Below are 19,938 nucleotides of genomic sequence, written 5' to 3'. Positions count from 1 at the left end.
TTAAAACAAAACCGTTAACCGCGATCATGAATTGACGACAAAAACCGATTATCGATTACAAAAAAAAAATGAAATAAACTGATGTGCTGAAAATAAGGCACTAAAGCTGACACCGAATAACTGCCAATTTCTCGATAGTAAAACGATTGGGAAATGGTCGATGATCACTGCTGATTGTCGCACAGGTATAACCGACTCCATGAAAACGCCACAAACCCGCGTATCAAAGAACGGCAGCTTGATTCGAAAAGCATGTCAGCCGACATTAACGGTCTATAACCAGTCAACCGTCGGGGATTCGAACCCGCACTTTCCCCCTCAGGTCAGTCTCCCTGGCGCCGACCGGTTCCGGACATGCGCAGAGCGGCTTTGTGTCTCGCGTGCGAAGCGCGTGCGCGGACATTATGAAAAAGATATAAAGATGGCGCACACCCTGACTACAAAGCAATTACTGAATTACTGCCATGTCGGACCTGTCCCGCTCTGTATTGTTGACGTACAATTCACCGTTTCTCTTTCGACAAAATTGTTCAAGTTATATTCAGCATGGAAAGTGTGTCACCATTCTTTTGGACAAAAGAAATTAGTTCCAGCGGAGAAAAAGTAAAAACGGCAAAAGTCAGCCTCCATCTAATCGATAACAATTAGTTTCCTCCCTCAGAAAGGAAAAAAGATAACTGTTTTGTAGTCTGTCAAGTGCGTGAGCATTTTGCCCGTGCGGGTAAAGAATTCTTTCTGTAAAATATGACGTATTATCAGACTGTCAGGGTCATTTAGTCAAATCTAACGAAAGTCCCCCCGTCCCCTTCCCTACCCTCCACATATACACAGACAGTCAAAATGAAGCGACCGACGTCAGTAATCAGCTGAATTAATTGTCAAAGGGGAAACATTAACATGGCCTAATTCACATTTTGTCTTCTTTGACTGATAATCAATTTCCATATATTTGTGAAGTGAAAATGCCTCGCTTGCAACGAAATCGTTAATGGGTGTTTTGTTATGTGTAGCACCATGCACACAACATAAATGTCCTCCATGTAACTCTCACGTTCGTTCTGCGGACCCTCCGCCCCCCCCCCCCTCTTTCCCCTTTCTCCGACTCCCACCCCCCCCCCCCCTTAAAACTATCTCCCTCTCCTTATATTCCGTTTTAGCTATCAATCGAAAGACACAGGAAAGTGATCCGTGGCCAGAGTCTACATGAATGATTAGCCACACTTTTACCGAAAACGCACATAAAATGAATCATCCAGAACCCTCGCTTCGCAATTATAAATCCATAAACTGAACACTAACTTCTTTCAACCTGTATCCCAAAGTGACAATGGAAACGTGCAATATTGATGCTAATTATATCTCCAACCTACTTATTTACGTACAGTGATAATAGTAACTCAGTGCTCTCCGATCTTCTTTCCCCTCATCATCTATCCCCCTCCCTCCCCAATATTCCCCTCCATCCCCCTTTTGTCTTTTTTTTTTTTTTTACTGACGGCGGTTACCTCTCTAAATGGCGTGTCATCGTCGCTATCTCCCCATGCGTTCTCCCAACTGTCTGTGTGTTGGTCCTCGAAACCAGCTGTTTGTGGCCATAAACACGTCACGTCCGCCTCGTCACGAGGAGATCCGGTCGCGTGGACACCTGGGAAGGGCACGTGACCATCTGCTGCTAGGCGCATGGCTACGGTGTTGGGTCTGGGACCGCCCGGGCCTCTGGGACAGTTGAGGTCAATTTCGCACGCTGGTGTGAGGTGTCAGCCAGACCGTTACTGTCTGGAAGGACAGGACATAGGTGGGGGAAGGATGGAGTTGTAAAAATATGTTTTTGTTTTTTGGCCGAAGCTGTGCACGGTCCTTGTTTCTGGCATTTCCCGTCAGGTTTGCCTGAAGGAGTTTAGTACCGTGTTGAGAGATGTCAGCCGAATTTGTCCTTATCTGCAGGTAATAATATATAATAATTAATTACAGATTGTAGACAGAAGGTTTGGGAGGGTAATTGAAGAACAGAAAGTGTTTTGTGCAATCATGATGTTTCTTGCACTCTCTTCTGTTTGTGTGGTTTGAATGGCAAAAGAAAGGGTGAGTGACGAGGGTGAGTTGTGACATAAAGAATACCCGCTCTATTTTTATCTGATGCAAATCGGGAGAAACAAAAAGTGTGCTCTTCTGAGAAGCCAAAAGAGGCCAGGCATATATTTGAAACACGCACACACAAACATACACACACACACGCACACACATACACACACACACACACACACACACACGCACCGTGGCACACACACACAATCTGAACAACGCAGCCCCAATAACCGGATACGCCTCATTATAACAAAACCCAGATATGGGCATAGAGTTACAGAGACGAGAAAGGCCAACGAAGTCCTCAATCCTAATTAAGCTCCCCTGGTGTTTAGTGAAACCTACCGCCCTGGCTAATGATTTATGCTTTTTAATACATGTCAATTTGCAAACAGCATAGATCAGGGTGTCAAACGATACTGAGATTCCCGCAGCTTGACACAGATAACATGTCTGATGATGTGCAACAGATTGGATCACTCCTGCACAGCAAACCTGTGACCGGAAAAACGGGGAAGAAGCACGTGCAACCTAAAGAGAGAGAAGGCGACATTAAAACCGTAGTGTGTGTACCAAGCGAGGGAGAGTTCATTAATAACCTGTCCCCCCAGCGACAGCGACGGCGAAACACATGGAAACAATATCACTGTTTGAAAACTGCCATCAATAAGCCTTAATAGCACGCTAGTCGGACTCGCTGACATTACAGCGCGGTGTTCTCTCTCCGGAAACATCCTCCTCGCTCTTCTGTCCAGTTGGCCCCTATGTGGCGCCAGCTTGTGAAGAAGACAGCAAGGACGCATGCGCGGTAACATCTCTATGGAAAGCCGTTTGGCTCATAACCATTACACGCGTAATAAAAAATAAATACACGCGTAATAAATGATTAATACGCGTGTAATAAATGATTAATGCGCGTGTAATTTATCTTTTTTCTTATGCTATGGAATAGCATAATGATTAAATACACGTGTAATAAATATTTCATACGCGTGTAAGAAATGATTATTACGCGTGTATTAATTATTTCTTACACGCGCATGAAATATTTATTACGCGTGTATTAAATATTTTTTACACGCGCATGAAATGATTATTACGCGTGTATTAATTATTTCTTACACGCGCATAAAATATTTATTACGCGTGTATTAAATATTTCTTACACGCGCATGAAATATTTATTACGCGTGTATTTAATCATTTCGTACACGTGTATGACATTTTTATTCCACGTGCATTTAATCATTTCTTACACGCGTATAAACTATTTCCTGCATGTGTATTTAATCATTTCTTACACGTGCATGAAATATTTATTACACGCGTATTTAATCATTTCTTACACGCGCATGAAATAGTTATTACACGCGTATTTAATCATTTCTTACACGCGTAAAAAATGATTATTACACGCGCATTAATCATTTATTACACGCGTATTAATCATTTATTACGCGTGTATTTATTTTTTATTACGCGTGTAATGGTTATGAGCCAAACGGCTTTCCATACATCTCTACTTGCTGCACGTGGCTGCTAACAATGGTGGGGCACTCTTGTCAACCTGACGGCTCTCATTTCGCGCATGAACAGAGCGGCTAGATCCGAGCAACCGAGGGCAAACCTGGAGTGTTTGACTCTTGCGACAGGTGCCGCGGTTGCGGATTTGTCACACATATAACATGTCACTGTACGGAATATAGCGAGCTGCTTTTGACTTCCGCATTGTTCGCTGGCTGTAAGGGATGTTGCACGAAAATGTCGTCCTCGCATTGATTTGTGAAGAAAACATAATCAATTTGACACGTTGAGTACACCAAGCATGCTGGGTGTGTCAGACGACAATAACAATGAAGATAATAAAAACAGCAGCAGCAATAACAAGAATAACAACAACCACCATTGCAATTGCGACAACTACCCATAAATTGAGACACACACTTGCATGACATCCGACACCCGTGACTTCCCGGGAAGTCACGGCAACCAAGCCGTTGCCTGTTTGCCAGCCACAAGAGCTCAGACGTGGAACACTGTCACCTCTCATTGGAAACTTTGTTACAATCGATTCATTAAGAGCTTAACGTTAATCACCTGTTGCAGTGCATGAGCTGTTCTGCGACAGTGCTAGTCATTGTTCGGTGTTTTAATACTCATATAAATCACCCCATTTATTCCCTTTTGATTCATTGAAAATGCTCTCCGTGAAGTTACAGTGCATGCTGTTGTTTTGAACGAGCAGCACGTGTCTCTGTAACACAGCTTACTGGCACAGGCACACTACATATCGGAAATAGGCACAGTTGAACTTTTCTTTTTACACTTATGAAATCTCTGTCTCTCTCTGTCTCTGTGTCTCTCTCTCTGTCTCTCTCTGTCTCTCTCTGTCTCTCTCTCTGTCTCTCTCTGTCTCTCCGTCTCTGTCTCTGTCTCTCTCTGTCTCTCTCTCTGTCTCTCTCTCTCTCCCTCTCTCTCTCTCTCTATCTCTCTCTCTATCTCTCTCTCTCTCTCTCATGTCTTTCCGTTCTCTCTTTCTTTTACCCACGTCCTCTTGTATTTCTTGGGATGGAGGGTGGGCAATAGGGTTTACGAGTTAAGTCCATTGTACCACCCCCCTCCACCCCCCCGTGTCACAATTGACCATAGCTTTCTGCACTGGTCACTTTTAACGGAGGCAGGAGTTAATGACATCCATGCACATTCTAAACTAACCCCAAATCTGAACCTAGTGGCATCAACTGACCAGTATTCTTTATCCCGGATGTATGTAATTATATTTCGACCAGCAGGACATACAATAGAGCTTTGACCATTTCCGGACAATATGTTATGGATGTGCATTAACCTTCATTGTGTTTTGGGGATGCATGTCATATAGGGGTTATAATCAAATGGATTTTTTTTTAAAGAAAAATTGCTTAAACTTCGAGGCAGTGCTACTTCAGTACTTGTGACAATCCTTGCAGCTGTACCTTACACGCGAGACGATGGCAACACACAGACACACAGACACACACACAGACACACACACAGACACACACACAGACATACACACAGACACACACACAGACACACACACACACAGACACACAGACACACACACACACACACACACCGACACAGACACACACACAGACACACACACAGACACTCACACACACACACAGACACACAGACAGATACACACACGCACACACACACACACACACACACAGACACACACACATACACACACACACACACACACACACACACACACACACACACACACACACACACACACACACACACAGAGGGACAGAGAGAAAACAGAAAATATGCACGTATATATATATATATATGTATATGTATATATATACCTGAATATAAAAAAAAGGAAATCAAAATATAAAACAGAAAAAAAGACGTGACAGGGATCGGATAGCATGAACTGCATTTGATTCCAACGCACACAGACAATTGTATAGACACAATACAGCAAGAAGTGTCATTTGTGTCTACCACAGATGAACACAACTGTATCGAGAAAATATCATTTTATTAAGCAAGTCATTACCTTGACTGTGCGGAATCTGGGGTTTATAAGGGATGCTTCTGCATGCTGTCGCCACACCCCAAACGTGGTTTTTTTAAAGTCATTTTGTATCTGGGTGTGTTTGTTTTGTAATGTTTGTTTTAGTTTTTCCAAAGTACCCTGTATTTAATTTTCTCTCTACTTTTCCTGTGTTTATTTATTCATTTTTAAGGTATTATTTATCTATATTGAACTGTTCATTCACTCATTTATGGGGTAAAGTAGTTATTTATCTATTTGTTCATTTATTTATTTTAACATTCATTTGTCTATACAATTAGCTGTGTATTAACTTCCACGTTTCTTTCTTTCTCTTGTGATTTTCATTGTTTCTTCATAATTCTAGAGTTGATTAAATAATATTAAATAACAACAAAAATAAAAATCAGGCAAAATCTTTAACGTGAAGATCAAAAAATGAGAATAGGAAAAAAAAATGTCAGGTATTTCAGTTTCACCTGTTTTTTTCTGAACAAGTCTACACCTGCCCTACTCATAAGAGTTTCAAGCACTGACATGAACGCCGCCACTCCACTCTTAACAACTCTTGCGTACACCGCTCGTTTCGCTTTACACGCGTTAGCTCATCCATGCCCGTTCCGACACTCATTAGCAAAGCGCTTCTAATTGCCACGAGCACTCTCTTGCCGCAGCGTGGAAAATACCCCCTCCAGTTCTCTGTGTCGGTTGATTAGAGAGAGTCTAGCGGTGCCGGTATAGGGTGGAAACACACCGGTGTATGAAACTCGTGTTTGTTTAGTTGTTGTGTGTATATTGTTGTGGGGCTTTGATGTGGTTGTCTGTTCTGTGTGAATGTTGTTTGGGCATTGTCTGTGTTTTAAGGAGTGTTACGATTTGGGAAGTTTTGTTTGATTTAGCGTGAAGACTGAAGTCTTTATACTCAGTGTCTGGTTCCAGTGAACTATTGCCGGTTGAATGTGAAACGCGTTTTCGTCAGTTAAACAAGAAAAATACGGGAAAATTATACCTTTGCACATTCATGAGTAAAATATAACGAAAGTTAGAGTGAAATAGTAGAGAGTGCGACTCGGATGGGAGTTAGAGTGAAATAGTAGAGAGTGCGACTCGGATGGGAGTTAGAGTGAAATAGTAGAGAGTGCGACTCGGATGGGAGTTAGAGTGAAATAGTAGAGAGTGCGACTCGGATGGGAGTTAGAGTGAAATAGTAGAGAGTGCGACTCGGATGGGAGTTAGAGTGAAATAGTAGAGAGTGCGACTCGGATGGGAGTTAGAGTGAAATAGTAGAGAGTGCGACTCGGATGGGAGTTAGAGTGAAATAGTAGAGAGTGCGACTCGGATGGGAGTTAGAGTGAAATAGTAGAGAGTGCGACTCGGATGGGAGTTAGAGTGAAATAGTAGAGAGTGCGACTCGGATGGGAGTTAGAGTGAAATAGTAGAGAGTGCGACTCGGATGGGAGTTAGAGTGAAATAGTAGAGAGTGCGACTCGGATGGGAGTTAGAGTGAAATAGTAGAGAGTGCGACTCGGATGGGAGTTAGAGTGAAATAGTAGAGAGTGCGACTCGGATGGGAGTTAGAGTGAAATAGTAGAGAGTGCGACTCGGATGGGAGTTAGAGTGAAATAGTAGAGAGTGCGACTCGGATGGGAGTTAGAGTGAAATAGTAGAGAGTGCGACTCGGATGGGAGTTAGAGTGAAATAGTAGAGAGTGCGACTCGGATGGGAGTTAGAGTGAAATAGTAGAGAGTGCGACTCGGATGGGAGTTAGAGTGAAATAGTAGAGAGTGCGACTCGGATGGGAGTTAGAGTGAAATAGTAGAGAGTGCGACTCGGATGGGAGTTAGAGTGAAATAGTAGAGAGTGCGACTCGGATGGGAGTTAGAGTGAAATAGTAGAGAGTGCGACTCGGATGGGAGTTAGAGTGAAATAGTAGAGAGTGCGACTCGGATGGGAGTTAGAGTGAAATAGTAGAGAGTGCGACTCGGATGGGAGTTAGAGTGAAATAGTAGAGAGTGCGACTCGGATGGGAGTTAGAGTGAAATAGTAGAGAGTGCGACTCGGATGGGAGTTAGAGTGAAATAGTAGAGAGTGCGACTCGGATGGGAGTTAGAGTGAAATAGTAGAGAGTGCGACTCGGATGGGAGTTAGAGTGAAATAGTAGAGAGTGCGACTCGGATGGGAGTTAGAGTGAAATAGTAGAGAGTGCGACTCGGATGGGAGTTAGAGTGAAATAGTAGAGAGTGCGACTCGGATGGGAGTTGTGCACGAAAAGACCGTTTTTCGGTTGGAGACAAATTATCTACATGTCACTTGCAGACTAAACCAAAAACAGAAAGTCCAGCTGTTAGTGTTGCATCGTTGGGCACGGATGTGTCTGCAAAATGTAAACCAGTATGAAAAATACACAAACCTTCCCCAGTTTACCCGTTTTAACGATACTCTCTCATCTTCACCCACCCCCTCTCTATATCCAAAACTGTCTTCCGTTTTCTCGCCCCCCCCTCCCCCCCCCCCCCCCTTCCTCTTCCTCTTCTTAACAATTTGTTTCCAACTCTGCAAGATGTATGACTCGCGCTCCATAAAACCGTCCAGTTTTGAAACAGAGAACAGAGGGCGCGCGCACAGCGGTCGTAAAAGGAGAACCGAGTGACACTGTTTTCAGGATAAACTTCCGTCTCCTTTGTCTACCCAGCATGCAATGAATGCGTCGTAGATCTCCCAGAAACCCAAACGGTACCGCCAAAGTAGAACAACACTGAAAAAGCAGGCCCGCCATCATGTTAACCTTTGTTTTGTACCTACTATGATTGGTTAAAATAAGCATTATATTGCTTGAGTTAGTAATCGTAAAATCCATGCATTGTTTCTTGTCATTATCAAAATTGAATAAAATTTTGTTTAAACCAAAGAGCAGGACTGCAGCGAAAGAAACATGCAGCTCGGAGTAAAAGAAGAAATGGAGCAAGCAAACGATTAAGAGAAAAAACAAAACAAGAATGGTAAACCAAAAAAAGAGTTAAAAACAACAACAAGATCAAGAGAAAAGGATTTTCACTATTTTTATTACACATCTATTTTTTCAGTAACTATAATTATGTGGTTTAAAATTACAAACTAATAGAATACAGTTTATCGCCAAGATAAGTGAAATCCAAGCCACTTCCTGTTCGCCGTATTTTCAAATATTCAGCGGAACCGATATTCTTCCAATTTCTCGATGGAATACATTTCAATTATTTCCGTTATGCAGGGTTTGTGAAATTTTAAGATCTCATGTCCCAAATGTCTTCCCAATTAAACAAGTTTTTTGTTTAAATTTCTGTTCAAAACCATTGTGCGCCTTGTTTCAAACTTCCTTCCTCAGCGAAACAAGACAATACTTATCAGGACAATCAACTCTCAACGAAAACCGCAACATGACCCACACCTATAAGAAACAGCAAGATCAGGCCAAATGACTGACAACCGCCGGGCACTGTTGGCCTAGTGGTAAGGCGTCCGCCCCGTGATCGGGAGGTCGTGGGTTCGAACCCCGGCCGGGTCATACCTAAGACTTTAAAATTGGCAATCTAGTGGCTGCTCCGCCTGGCGTCTGGCATTATGGGGTTAGTGCTAGGACTGGTTGGTCCGGTGTCAGAATAATGTGACTGGGTGAGACATGAAGCCTGTGCTGCGACTTCTGTCTTGTGTGTGGCGCACGTTATATGTCAAAGCAGCACCGCCCTGATATGGCCCTTCGTGGTCGGCTGGGCGTTAAGCAAACAAACAAAAAAGGTCAATTGACAAAAGCAAGTGTTTATGGAACATATTCGTTTCCTGTCCTTTTTCCCCCCTCCTAACAAAGAGCAAGCCGCTGAAACGTAGGCTCACACGACTGAGGCATTCGAGTAGATAATTGCTACCGCCCCGTGGCGAGCAACAATCACACAGGATAGATACACATACGCTTTGCCTGATGACTAAATCTACCCCCCGATGACAAAACTCGTTAAATAATTAACGTCAATTGTCTTGTGCACTTATGTCTGGTGGCGGTTACGGTTAAGGAAGTGGTGAACTGCAGTTTTAATGTCAAGGTTATAGCTGGTTATTGTGTGTGAACGTCCCTACAACCAACATTTCTTGGTCAAGGCCTTGTTCATATTGCAGAGCTCTGCCGCTGCTGCAACGTGTAGCCTCCTTTGTTTTGGGTAAACAATGACATACAAAGGAAACATCCAAGCTGCATCTGAAACTGACAAAGTATAAATTGACGTAACAGCTGGTGACCATGAAAATGAAATGAACTGAGACGCTATTGTTTCTTACCCTCCGTTACCAAAAAGAATACCGGCACGGTTGGCCTAGTGGTAAGACGTCCGCCCCGTGATCGAGAGGTCGTGGGTTCGAACCCCGGCTGGGTCATACCTAAGACTTTAAAATTGGCAATCTAGTGACTGCTCCGTCTGGCGTCTGGCATTATGGGGTTAGTGCTAGGACTGGTTGGTCCGGTGTCAGAATAATGTGACTGGGTGAGACATGAAGCCTGTGCTGCGACTTCTGTCTTGTTTGTGGCGCACGTTATATGTCAAAGCAGCACCGCCCTGATATGGCCCTTCGTGGTTGGCTGGGCGTTAAGCAAAAGAACAAACAAACAAACTAAAAAGAATGTATTTTACGCTATTATTGGATTGTCAAAAACAAAACTGTCAACATGTGCGTTTTCCGTGGTGCTCAAAGAAAACATATACATGTGAAAAATAAGTTATTATTGTCTGCTATAGTACTTCCGTGTGCTTTTAAGCGAACAATGCATAGAAGGTCAACTGACACAGCCCACCCGAGTTGAGTGAGTCGGCGAGCGAGTGAGTCGGGTGGGGTAGAGCGGGTAGCCATGTCGACGCTAGGGGTGAAAACCTACCCGGCCCAAGCAGCGCCTAATGACAGAGTAGCTGACAGTCACCTGTTTTTGCCAACCCTTCACCATTCTTCGCGAGATAGAGACAGCTCGCAACCCCCCCCCCCACCCCCTCCCCCGCGCTACTCAAGCTCCCTTTTTTCTTCATCCCCCGTCCTCTCCCCTCCCTCCAAAATTCAAGTCCACCCCAATCTTACTACCATTAATTCCCTTCCGCCGTTGTTTCTTTTTCCTACTTTAATTTTATTCTGATTCACGAATATTCTAAGTTTTCAAAGATGTTTTTTTTTATGAACAAGTATATGGACAGATGTAAGCAATGAACCGTGCACGGCAAAGTATGTTTAATAGAGAGCGAAAGAAAGAGCAGAAACAGAGAAACAGAGAGACAGAGTCAAACAGACAGACAGACAGACAGACAGACAGACTGACAGACAGACAGACAGATAGACACGAATAGGTATTACAGTAGTAAAAAGGATGTTTTGTATTACTTGTATTGTATTATATGGGGAGATTTATATAGCGCTTGACGTTCTCTAAGCGCTTTACATATTAATTTCTGCCGTGTGAGATGGAATTTTTTACACAATATATCACGCATTCACATCGGCCAGCAAACCTCAAGCCTATTAGGGCGAGCATTCACCTTTCACGGCCTTTATTCCAAGTCACACGGGTATTTGGTGGATATTTTTAGCTATGCCTGTACAATTTTGCCAGAAAAGACCCTTTTGTCAGTCAATCGTGGGATCTTTAACGTGCACACCCCAATGTACTGTCGTTTCTGTTGGAATTGTCTTTGTCTTTTTTGCTCCCAACCCATCCTTTCCTCTTTTTTTCTCCGCAACAGCCGTTGTGTCAAAATTAGTTACACTGCAACAACACTTATGAGTTGACTATTCCCACAATCGTCGCTCTGTTTCAGTCCGCAGCATTCATTCAACTCCCGCTCTCTCCGCTCGCAAAATAAACAGCCGTGCAGTCACGCGTCGCTGGCTTTCAACAGAACTCGTATTCTTCCACTGTCATATTTTTAGACTCCGCGCATCGCCAAGTCGCAAAAGCGAGAGTCAAAACGGAATACGACAAAGCATCTGCGACAGAAGGCTGGGACTCGAACCCGCTTGTGACCTGACCTTCCTGTCATTCCATATCTCCTCCCCCCCGGCCCTTTCCCTCCCCTCCCCCTGCGCCCGGGGTCCCGCCCCCTCATTTATCAAACCTCATGGGGTGTGATCATTGCGTCAGTGGAGAGAGCGTTCGACACACGCTCAAAGAAGTGTGTTGATGATTTATCATTTGATGTCTATTGTGCGAGGCGACACTTAGCATCCGACCCGCGTACGCTGGCTTTCTACCGTTCCATATTGTTGCCCGACCTTGCCTTTTGTCTTGGCTTATTCCCCCTTTGGAATATTTGACGCGAAAATGACGTGGGGCTGAGGTCGTGGAGCCGGCGGTTTTGAGAATTGTACTATTTAGGGATTAAGATGATCTCGGTGAAAATGGATCCGAGTGTTTCTTACTGGAAGTAAATTAAGGCTTGAATTAGAGATGGTTACAGTATTAGTTTGATTCGGAGCGTCGACCGCTGATTGTGAAACCAGGTGGACACTATAATGTTTCTTCAGGCCTTGGCGTTGTGTCGTCTGCGTGTCTTTTACATTGATTGAAGCTTTGTGTGTGTGTGCCGTTTATTTGCTTCTTCAGCGCGCGTTTTTTCCTAGATAGAAATATTTCTTTCTTCGGCGTTTTTTTTGTGTTTTTATATTTTTCATCTGTGTATAGATATTGCTCAGCTGAAATTGTATTCTACACATTGATAACTCTTTATTTGTTTCAGTCTTGTTTTTTTCTTGTTTTTTCTTCTTCTTCACATCATTACCGCTTTATGGCTTCCTTTCCTGAATACACATATCTTCCTTCCAAAACACATTGTTCTGTTATCACAGAATATCTTCTTTTTCATTTGACTTGTTCGTACAGATTAATTCTCTAACATTTTTTTCTTTTCTTTGTGAATTATATTTTTTTCTGGAGTCTACTTTAATGTTTACTCGGTTTATTAATGTTTTGTTTCTTTAAATTTCAGTCTGCCGCCAGAAGAGCGGGCACGAGCTGCGCTAACTGTAACACCACCACCACCACACTGTGGAGACGTAATCCTAATGGTGACCCTGTCTGTAACGCGTGTGGCCTCTACTACAAACTGCACAACGTGAGTAACTCAACAACTTTTGATGCCTAAAAGTATATGTTTGTTTGTTTGTTTGTTTGTTTGTTTGTTTGTTTATGTATTAATGTATTAATGTATTAATGTATTAATGTATTTCTTTAATCATTCATTCATTCATTCATTCATTCATTCATTTATTTATTCATTTATTTATTGAACTGTTTATTAAATTTATTTATTTACTTATTATATATTTCTTTATTTCTTCATTTATTTATTTCCTATTGCCTCTCTTTTGGGAGTATCATTTGTTTATTTCCGTTGTTCCGACTTTTTATTTTGTTCGGTGTTTTGTTTGTTTTTTATTTGTGTGTGTGTGTGGGTGGGTGTTTTATTTTTGTTTTGTTGTCCTCCTCTTTGTTGTTCTTCTTCTTTACTGGGTATTAAGTATTCTAAAAATCACCTGATTTTGTTATCATTAATTTTGTTACTATTATTATTGATCCGAGATAAAACCACATCCGGAACCTCTATCCATAAGCTTTGTTTTGAAACACTAACTGCATGCACACATCGATAACAGGACCCCGTAAAACACAAAAATCTGAAATCGAAAGGACGAATTTCTTCAGTTCGTTTGGAGCGCACCTTGCAATAATGTAATGTGATAACTTTGGAAAACAATCTGAAGGTTTCAATTTGTAAGAACACAATTGTATTTTTGTTCAGTTTTCTCTCTACCGACATGAAAAGTCAACAAATTCTGGTTTTAGCACATTTTTGAATAAACTTATACAATGAACAGCAGTTGCTTTGACAACAAACATTTGACAGTGCAAAATATTTGTGAAACAAGTCGGCATTGCAATCAATACAATTCTTTGAAGATTCAATATTTTCGAAAGCTGAGCCGTTATTTCCCATTAACAAGACTTGAGGGATTCAGACAGAACCCTAGGGCGGCCAAGAGGGACCAGATTGCAACCTAACAGTCGGTAGGAGACTGCAGCGCGTGCTTGACACGTCAATATTGTGTGACGAAAACACCGTAAATGATGACGTAGCACACTTTTGTTTTGTGTGATAGATAGCTCCCGGTAGACCTCACTAGATCGAGAGCAAAGTCTCTATACTTTGTGGAGGAGAACTATTTCTACCCCTTTCTACCTTCGCCGCCCTCCCCCCGGGTAGAAATCACGGGTAGCAAAAGGTGTTTGCGTTGAGCGGTTGACCAACACCCCATGCGCTTGGCATCCTCCAGCAGTGCAGGTATGATTTCTTCCCTGGAGCCATCCTCCTTAACCCCCTCTGTAGCCAAGGCAAGCGTTTTGCTGAGGCCGCAGAGGCAAGGTCCAAATCCTCACTCACTTTCAAGAAGCCTTGCGCAGAACTGCGCTTTTATCATCCCCGCTCACCTTTTGTTTTGCTGAAGTAGGACAAACGCTGCAGTATAGCGCAGAACGGTCAAAAGAAGAAAGTATCGGACACAGTTGATACTAAGATTTAGGGCCAGTGAGTGGACGTTTGTGGAGGAGTCAGGAGGGCAAGAGGGAGGGGCAACAAAAGGTGTTTGGACGAGATGTTGTTGCTCGCACTCTCCAGGGTCTGATTGCTCCTCTTGCCGCCTTTGAAGTGAGCGCGGCGCCACGAGGCACGAGGTCTTCATCAGGCTCATGATAATCCTCTGGAGGATTTCCACGAGGGCTGTATGGATCAGCATTTCTTCTAGAGCGGAGACTTTGAATTGTTGGTTCTGTTTTGGGTGAAGGATATGTAGACAATGAGTATAGTTCTCCATGGAGGGGGGGTAAAGATTTGAGGTAGATTTTGACCTTAAAATGTGCTGGCCAGCTGGACGCTGGAGTGCATTTTTTTAACCCTTGATTTACAAGTTTGTTGGAAGTCTGAAAACAAAACTGATTCACTTAGAAACACAGATGTTCCACTTTGCCAGTTAGTACAGAGGAACATTATTCCAAAATACAAACTTCGTCAACTGCAAAACTTACGCAGAAACTGATTATATAAAACCTTTCACGCTTTTCTACTTGCTTGCTCTTGCGAGGAATACTGCAGCAACAGGGCAAAATGCATCATCAGGAACGTTTAATTTTAGCTCGCAACTTTGCCTTTCGCGTGGCGGCTTTTGAAATAAATCAAAACGTCTGGGAGAGTTAAATGGCCACACCTTTGAAATCCAAGGGCGACACATTAACAGCGGCACCATCTTTGACAATATATCACAAGAAGGTGATTGAACCTGCTTCATTGACCACGAGGCTTCATCCTAATGACAGTTACCCTGCCTGTGTCTCTTTAGCAAAGCGACAAAAACGCTTAGTACCTTCGGGTCTAGAGGCGAAAATGCTCGGAGCGACTTCGTCGACTTTTCAAGTCATCGGTGGACAAGGGTCTCAGTCTTCGTTTTGCTCTCGAGGAGACAAAAACGTTCAGAGGCCGAGTGGCCATCAACAAGTTTATTTGTTTAGGGTCTGTAGATCTAAGTCCTCCGCTTAATTCCCCAGTTGACCGAAGCGACAAAAACATTTAACGACCAGTTTATATTTACTTAGGGTCAGTAGCCCACAGGGTCGGGTGGACGAGCTCTTTAAAGGGGTGCTTTATTGGTGGCGGGTGCTTGCGAGAGGACTTTAGGGTTGTTGTTAGCATGGGAGTTGGTACTGTAACAAGGAGAGGCTAATCCTCACCTTGCTGCTGTTTGGATAGCCGCGAGTGCCGCCACTTGCTTTCTGATTTCATCTTGAAAATAGGAACTCTACCTGTTCATCGTGTCTTTGTATGTTTGTTTTCCAAGATTTGTGCCTTGCACGTTGAACAACAACTTTTATTCACTGCCGTTAAAATGTTAACCTGTCAGTTCTATTCAGTCCTCAAAAATAAACTGTTTTGCGTCTAATTAATTTCAGTGAAGACGGGCCATTCATGTCATTTTGCGTTTTTCTCTAATCTATTCATAATTATTTTTTTAAACAAATACAGGTGTACTGTTTTTTTTTGTTTTTTTTAATAACAGGATCGATCGAATTTTGACTACATTTAAAACATAATGCACATGTTTTTGGTTTGGTACTTTTATCGTACAACTTTCTCTTTATTCTATTTAAACAACAGAAGAAAGAAGAAACTGCGTGAATATACAACGCGAGATTGCAAACAGCAGAGGCAATGATCAATTCTCAAAGGGCCGGAAGGCATGCAAGCCCAAGACACGGAACACACCTTCCGTCATGCGCACAGGGGGCGCTCTCGTGGGTGTGAAGTCCAATTTCTCTCGCCCCGCGTAATGGCCGCTCCGGGCGTATTCACAAACGGCGGGAAACAGGGCTAATCTAAACTGCCGCCACCATTTGTTGTTACCCCCTTCTCTCTCTCTCTCTCTCTCTCTCTCTCTCTCTCTCTCTCTCTCTCTCTCTCTCTCTCTCTCTCTCTCTCTCTCTCTCTCTCTCTCTCTCTCTTATATTTTTTTTAGCTTCTCAGTCAAAGATCTTCTACGCTAGCTTTACTTCTGCTAGCATTTCTGTCCCTGGGGGCCTACAGGCTGGCGTAGAAACGGTCCCCCTGGAGCTTGGAGGCCAGTAAACGACTGCACACACAAACAAGACAAGATCGCCGGGCTAGACCAGGCGGAGGTGCGCGGGAGGGGCACCAAGGGATAGATTACTGCAGCTCCTATTTTCATCGACAGGTTACACACACCCCTGCAGCTTAATCGCGAACACTCTTCCCAGATATACTTGTAGTTCTTTGGGGTAGCATCCGCGCTCTTCTTACTTCAACAAAACGTGCTGATGTGTCTGGTATACTGGGAAAAGCAGAAAAGCACAGTTGTAGCACCTCAATCTTTGAGGTTGAGTAAGAAGAAAACCTTGCCCTTGTTTCGGAACTGTCAGGAGAAATTGTTTTACAGTACCCAGGCCATTGGCACAAACTGTTCGGCAATCAGGTTAGGCGAGACCCCAAACAAGGTAGCGTGCTGTTCCTCATATAGGTAAACGTTTGCACACGCAAGCTGCTCCCCACACGTAATTAACGTGTCAGTCATTGACGCCAGTACCTGGCAAATAAGATTTAACAGGTTCTTGCTAACTCGTCGTTACAAGACGAAGACGAGCCCGTGTGAATGGAGATCGTGGAGTGAATGTTGGTAGTCAATCGATGTGGATGTCGCTCAGGCGAGAAGATGAGAATGCATTCTTGTGCAGATTGGATATTGAATGATTTTTCTGTCTTCCACGATGCCCATGCACTTCAGATGACAGGTGTAGGAAAATCGATGTTTTCACGACAACTAACACAGCCAACACAACATCTAGATCAGATAACATTGAGGCATTGTTCTCATTACCCCCAAAATGCCTCATGTTCTCGGTGTAATTCTGAAGTGTGTACTCATTTCTGGAGAAGTTTGCTCACTGGAAAACAACAAGAACAACAACAACAACAGCAACAACAACAACAACAACAACAACAACAACAGCAACAACAACAGCAACATCAACAACAGCAACAACAACAACAGCAGCAACAACAGCAGCAACAACAACAACAGCAACAACAACAACAACAGCAACAACAACAACAGCAACAACAACAACAACAGCAACAACAACAACGACAACAACAACAACAACAACAACAGTAGCAGCAACAACAACAACAATAACAACAACAGCAACAGCAACATCAACAACAACAACAACAACAAAACAAACGTGCGCGTAAAAAACCCAAAAAACAGAACTAAATTGAAAGAAGAAGAGAACAAATGCAAACGCATCTAACCCAGTCGGTGCACACGGACATGCATGAACTAGCTGAGCGTCACCCCTGAAGAAGAAGGCGGTTACGGTTGACTCAACACAGAGAGAGAGATGGGGCGGAGAAATAGGAGGGGGAGGAGGAGACGAGGGGGCTCTTTGGAGATGACTTCGTGCAACGAGGCAGTCAAAAGAGCAAGAACTCGTCAAAGAGGGAGAAAGGATGGGTAGATTAAGTCCGGTCTCTAACAAGGCTGGTGACACTTCTGCGAGCTGTTGACAACCTCCTGTTTCCTCACTAACTCGTGTTTAGTTTTCACAGACCGTTGGCCACCCGGGGTAGGTTTAGGCCACCCGGGGATTAAGACGTGGAGACGCTCCCCCCCCCCCCCCCCCCGTGTCTATCCAGGTTTGTTTTGACACGAGGATAGGGAGGCGGTGAGGTGAATGTCTCCCTCGGGCCGTTGTTCTCCGCTACTTTGCACAGCAACTAACTTCACGCCTTTTTAAATTGGAGAGGATGTCAAGAGGGCGCGACTGTCTTGTCGTGAACTTGTCGATTCTAATCAAACTGGTGGCTTCAACAATACATGCATTTCAGTCCCTCGAGTTTACTTTGCTTGTCCTTGCAAATAGCAAGATGACACGGATGTCTCCGAAGAGTGACTATGATGCAACTGGAATTGTAGAACTTGTTTATGTATCACTCGTGAGCTAACAGGGTGTTCGCGTTGTGTAGTTAGATCCCTGACTTGACACGAAAAATGTCTTGTTTTTGCGGTTGCAATCTTGTGTCACTTACAACAGTGGCACATTGTTCACCCTTTTTAATGCAAGCTTGACAGTTTACAACTTGAGTTTGATTGCATGAAAACACCTTTTAAGGTGGACACATTACTTGGGTTCTTTCTTGGTTTTTGTTAATCGTTCGTCAGCTTTAAAATTATTTTTGTGGCGAGACAATGAAAGGATGGCAGTTGCACAAAATAAGGTCTTCTCTCTACAAGACAGAAAGACAGACAGTCACATTTCGTCTTCACGGGGTTTGTCGTATTAATTTGTATACTTTGGCGCAGGACATAAAATTCATCTTATTCAAAGACAGTTGTGTCCCCATAGAATGTTTTTTTCTTTCTTTCTTTCTTTCTTCTTTCTTTCTGTCAAACGTTTGCACCGGGTTTCCCCTCATCATACCTTCCAAGATACATTAGTGAAAGGCCAAGGAAAAGGCATCCCGTGAGCCGAGCAAGCATCAAACTGTGCTTGGCTTTTTCTGTGTTAGTGTTTTGCTCGCTTGTACCACAAATACGAGAAACTGTTTTGCTTACTTTTGTTTGGCATAAGCGACGCCAGCGCAAAGGGAAGCTACTCGTCCATCACAGACAACTGGATGCAGACGGACGCCATAGTTGGGGCGGGAAAATAAACGAAGCACGTGGGAAGCTGTTCAGCATCATATCCGATCGACATATCAGATCGTGCGTGGCGGCACACGCTGATTTATTCCTCGTTGTCTCGGGGCTTCTCGTTGTGGCACAGAAAGGCCGAGAGTTGAAGCGAGAACGTTTCTTTCGCTATCAGTACTAAACACATGTGAGGCTCCTGTCTATGGCAACACAAATTCTAGAACTACGTCTGCGTTCTTAAAAGATTGGAATTGGGACGTAGGCTGACATTTTTAAGCTATTTGCGAAATGCTTATCAATGCTTGGATAAATTCAATCAAGTTTTATTCATTGTTCACTACCAAGAGCTCTCTAAAACAAAACAAAAAGTATGAACTTTACTCTGTGAGGTCTTTCTCCTCTTTCTTGCACTGAATTGACTCCAACCGACGAAGCAAAAACAAAACTGTTCTTTTTACGCTGGTAATTTGTGTTTTACATTTATAACGATTCTTTTTACACGACTGACTAGCCAGGTTTTGGCGTCTTCACGGCCTTTGTTTTCCGTAACAATCCTGTCGACTTTTCTTGTCAGTTGTTCTTGAAACGCTTGTGCACACAGACATGCAACATAGCGAGCTGAACACGCACACCTCTACCCAGCTTTCTACGCTGTCTGGCGTCGCCGTGTCCTGCTTCCATTCTGCACGTGGGGCTCGGGTTTCGGGCGCAGTAATGGAGAAATTGTCAGCGATCAAAAGCCGCGGAAACCAAACTGCTCCTCGCAGACAAACTGGAGACGTCGGCGCTAGCCCCCCCCCCCCCCCCCCCCCCAAAAAAAAAGGTCCCGGTCACGGCTGGTTGCCTCTGAGTATGCAGGGAGGTTCTCTGTGTGAGTCTGTGTGCTTTGCCTTTGCATGTTCGTAATAATCACCCAAGAGTTGAAGGGATAGGGGAAGGGAGCTTTGCCCTATACACGTACTCTCCTTGTCACATCAATAGTCGCCGTAAAACCCTTGGGAGATGGATTATTTTCTTTTTCTACTTTTTGGGCTCCA

At 43.5% G+C, this 19,938-nt stretch overlaps 1 protein-coding gene across 1 annotated transcript in view; it reads left to right on the top strand.

The window, feature by feature from the left end:
• LOC138965618 (GATA-binding factor 2-like) overlaps nucleotides 1-19,938 on the top strand; it is a 68,695-nt gene that overhangs the window by 35,047 nt on the left and 13,710 nt on the right. The window contains exon 4 of the mRNA XM_070337796.1: nucleotides 12,617-12,759. Within this exon, the coding sequence (XP_070193897.1) occupies nucleotides 12,617-12,759 (143 nt within the window). The remainder of the gene's footprint in view (nucleotides 1-12,616; nucleotides 12,760-19,938) is intronic.

Source organism: Littorina saxatilis, linkage group LG4 (assembly GCF_037325665.1).
Source record: "Littorina saxatilis isolate snail1 linkage group LG4, US_GU_Lsax_2.0, whole genome shotgun sequence".
NCBI classification, from domain to species: Eukaryota; Metazoa; Mollusca; class Gastropoda; order Littorinimorpha; family Littorinidae; genus Littorina; species Littorina saxatilis.
This window is presented reverse-complemented; position numbering and strand designations above follow the sequence as displayed.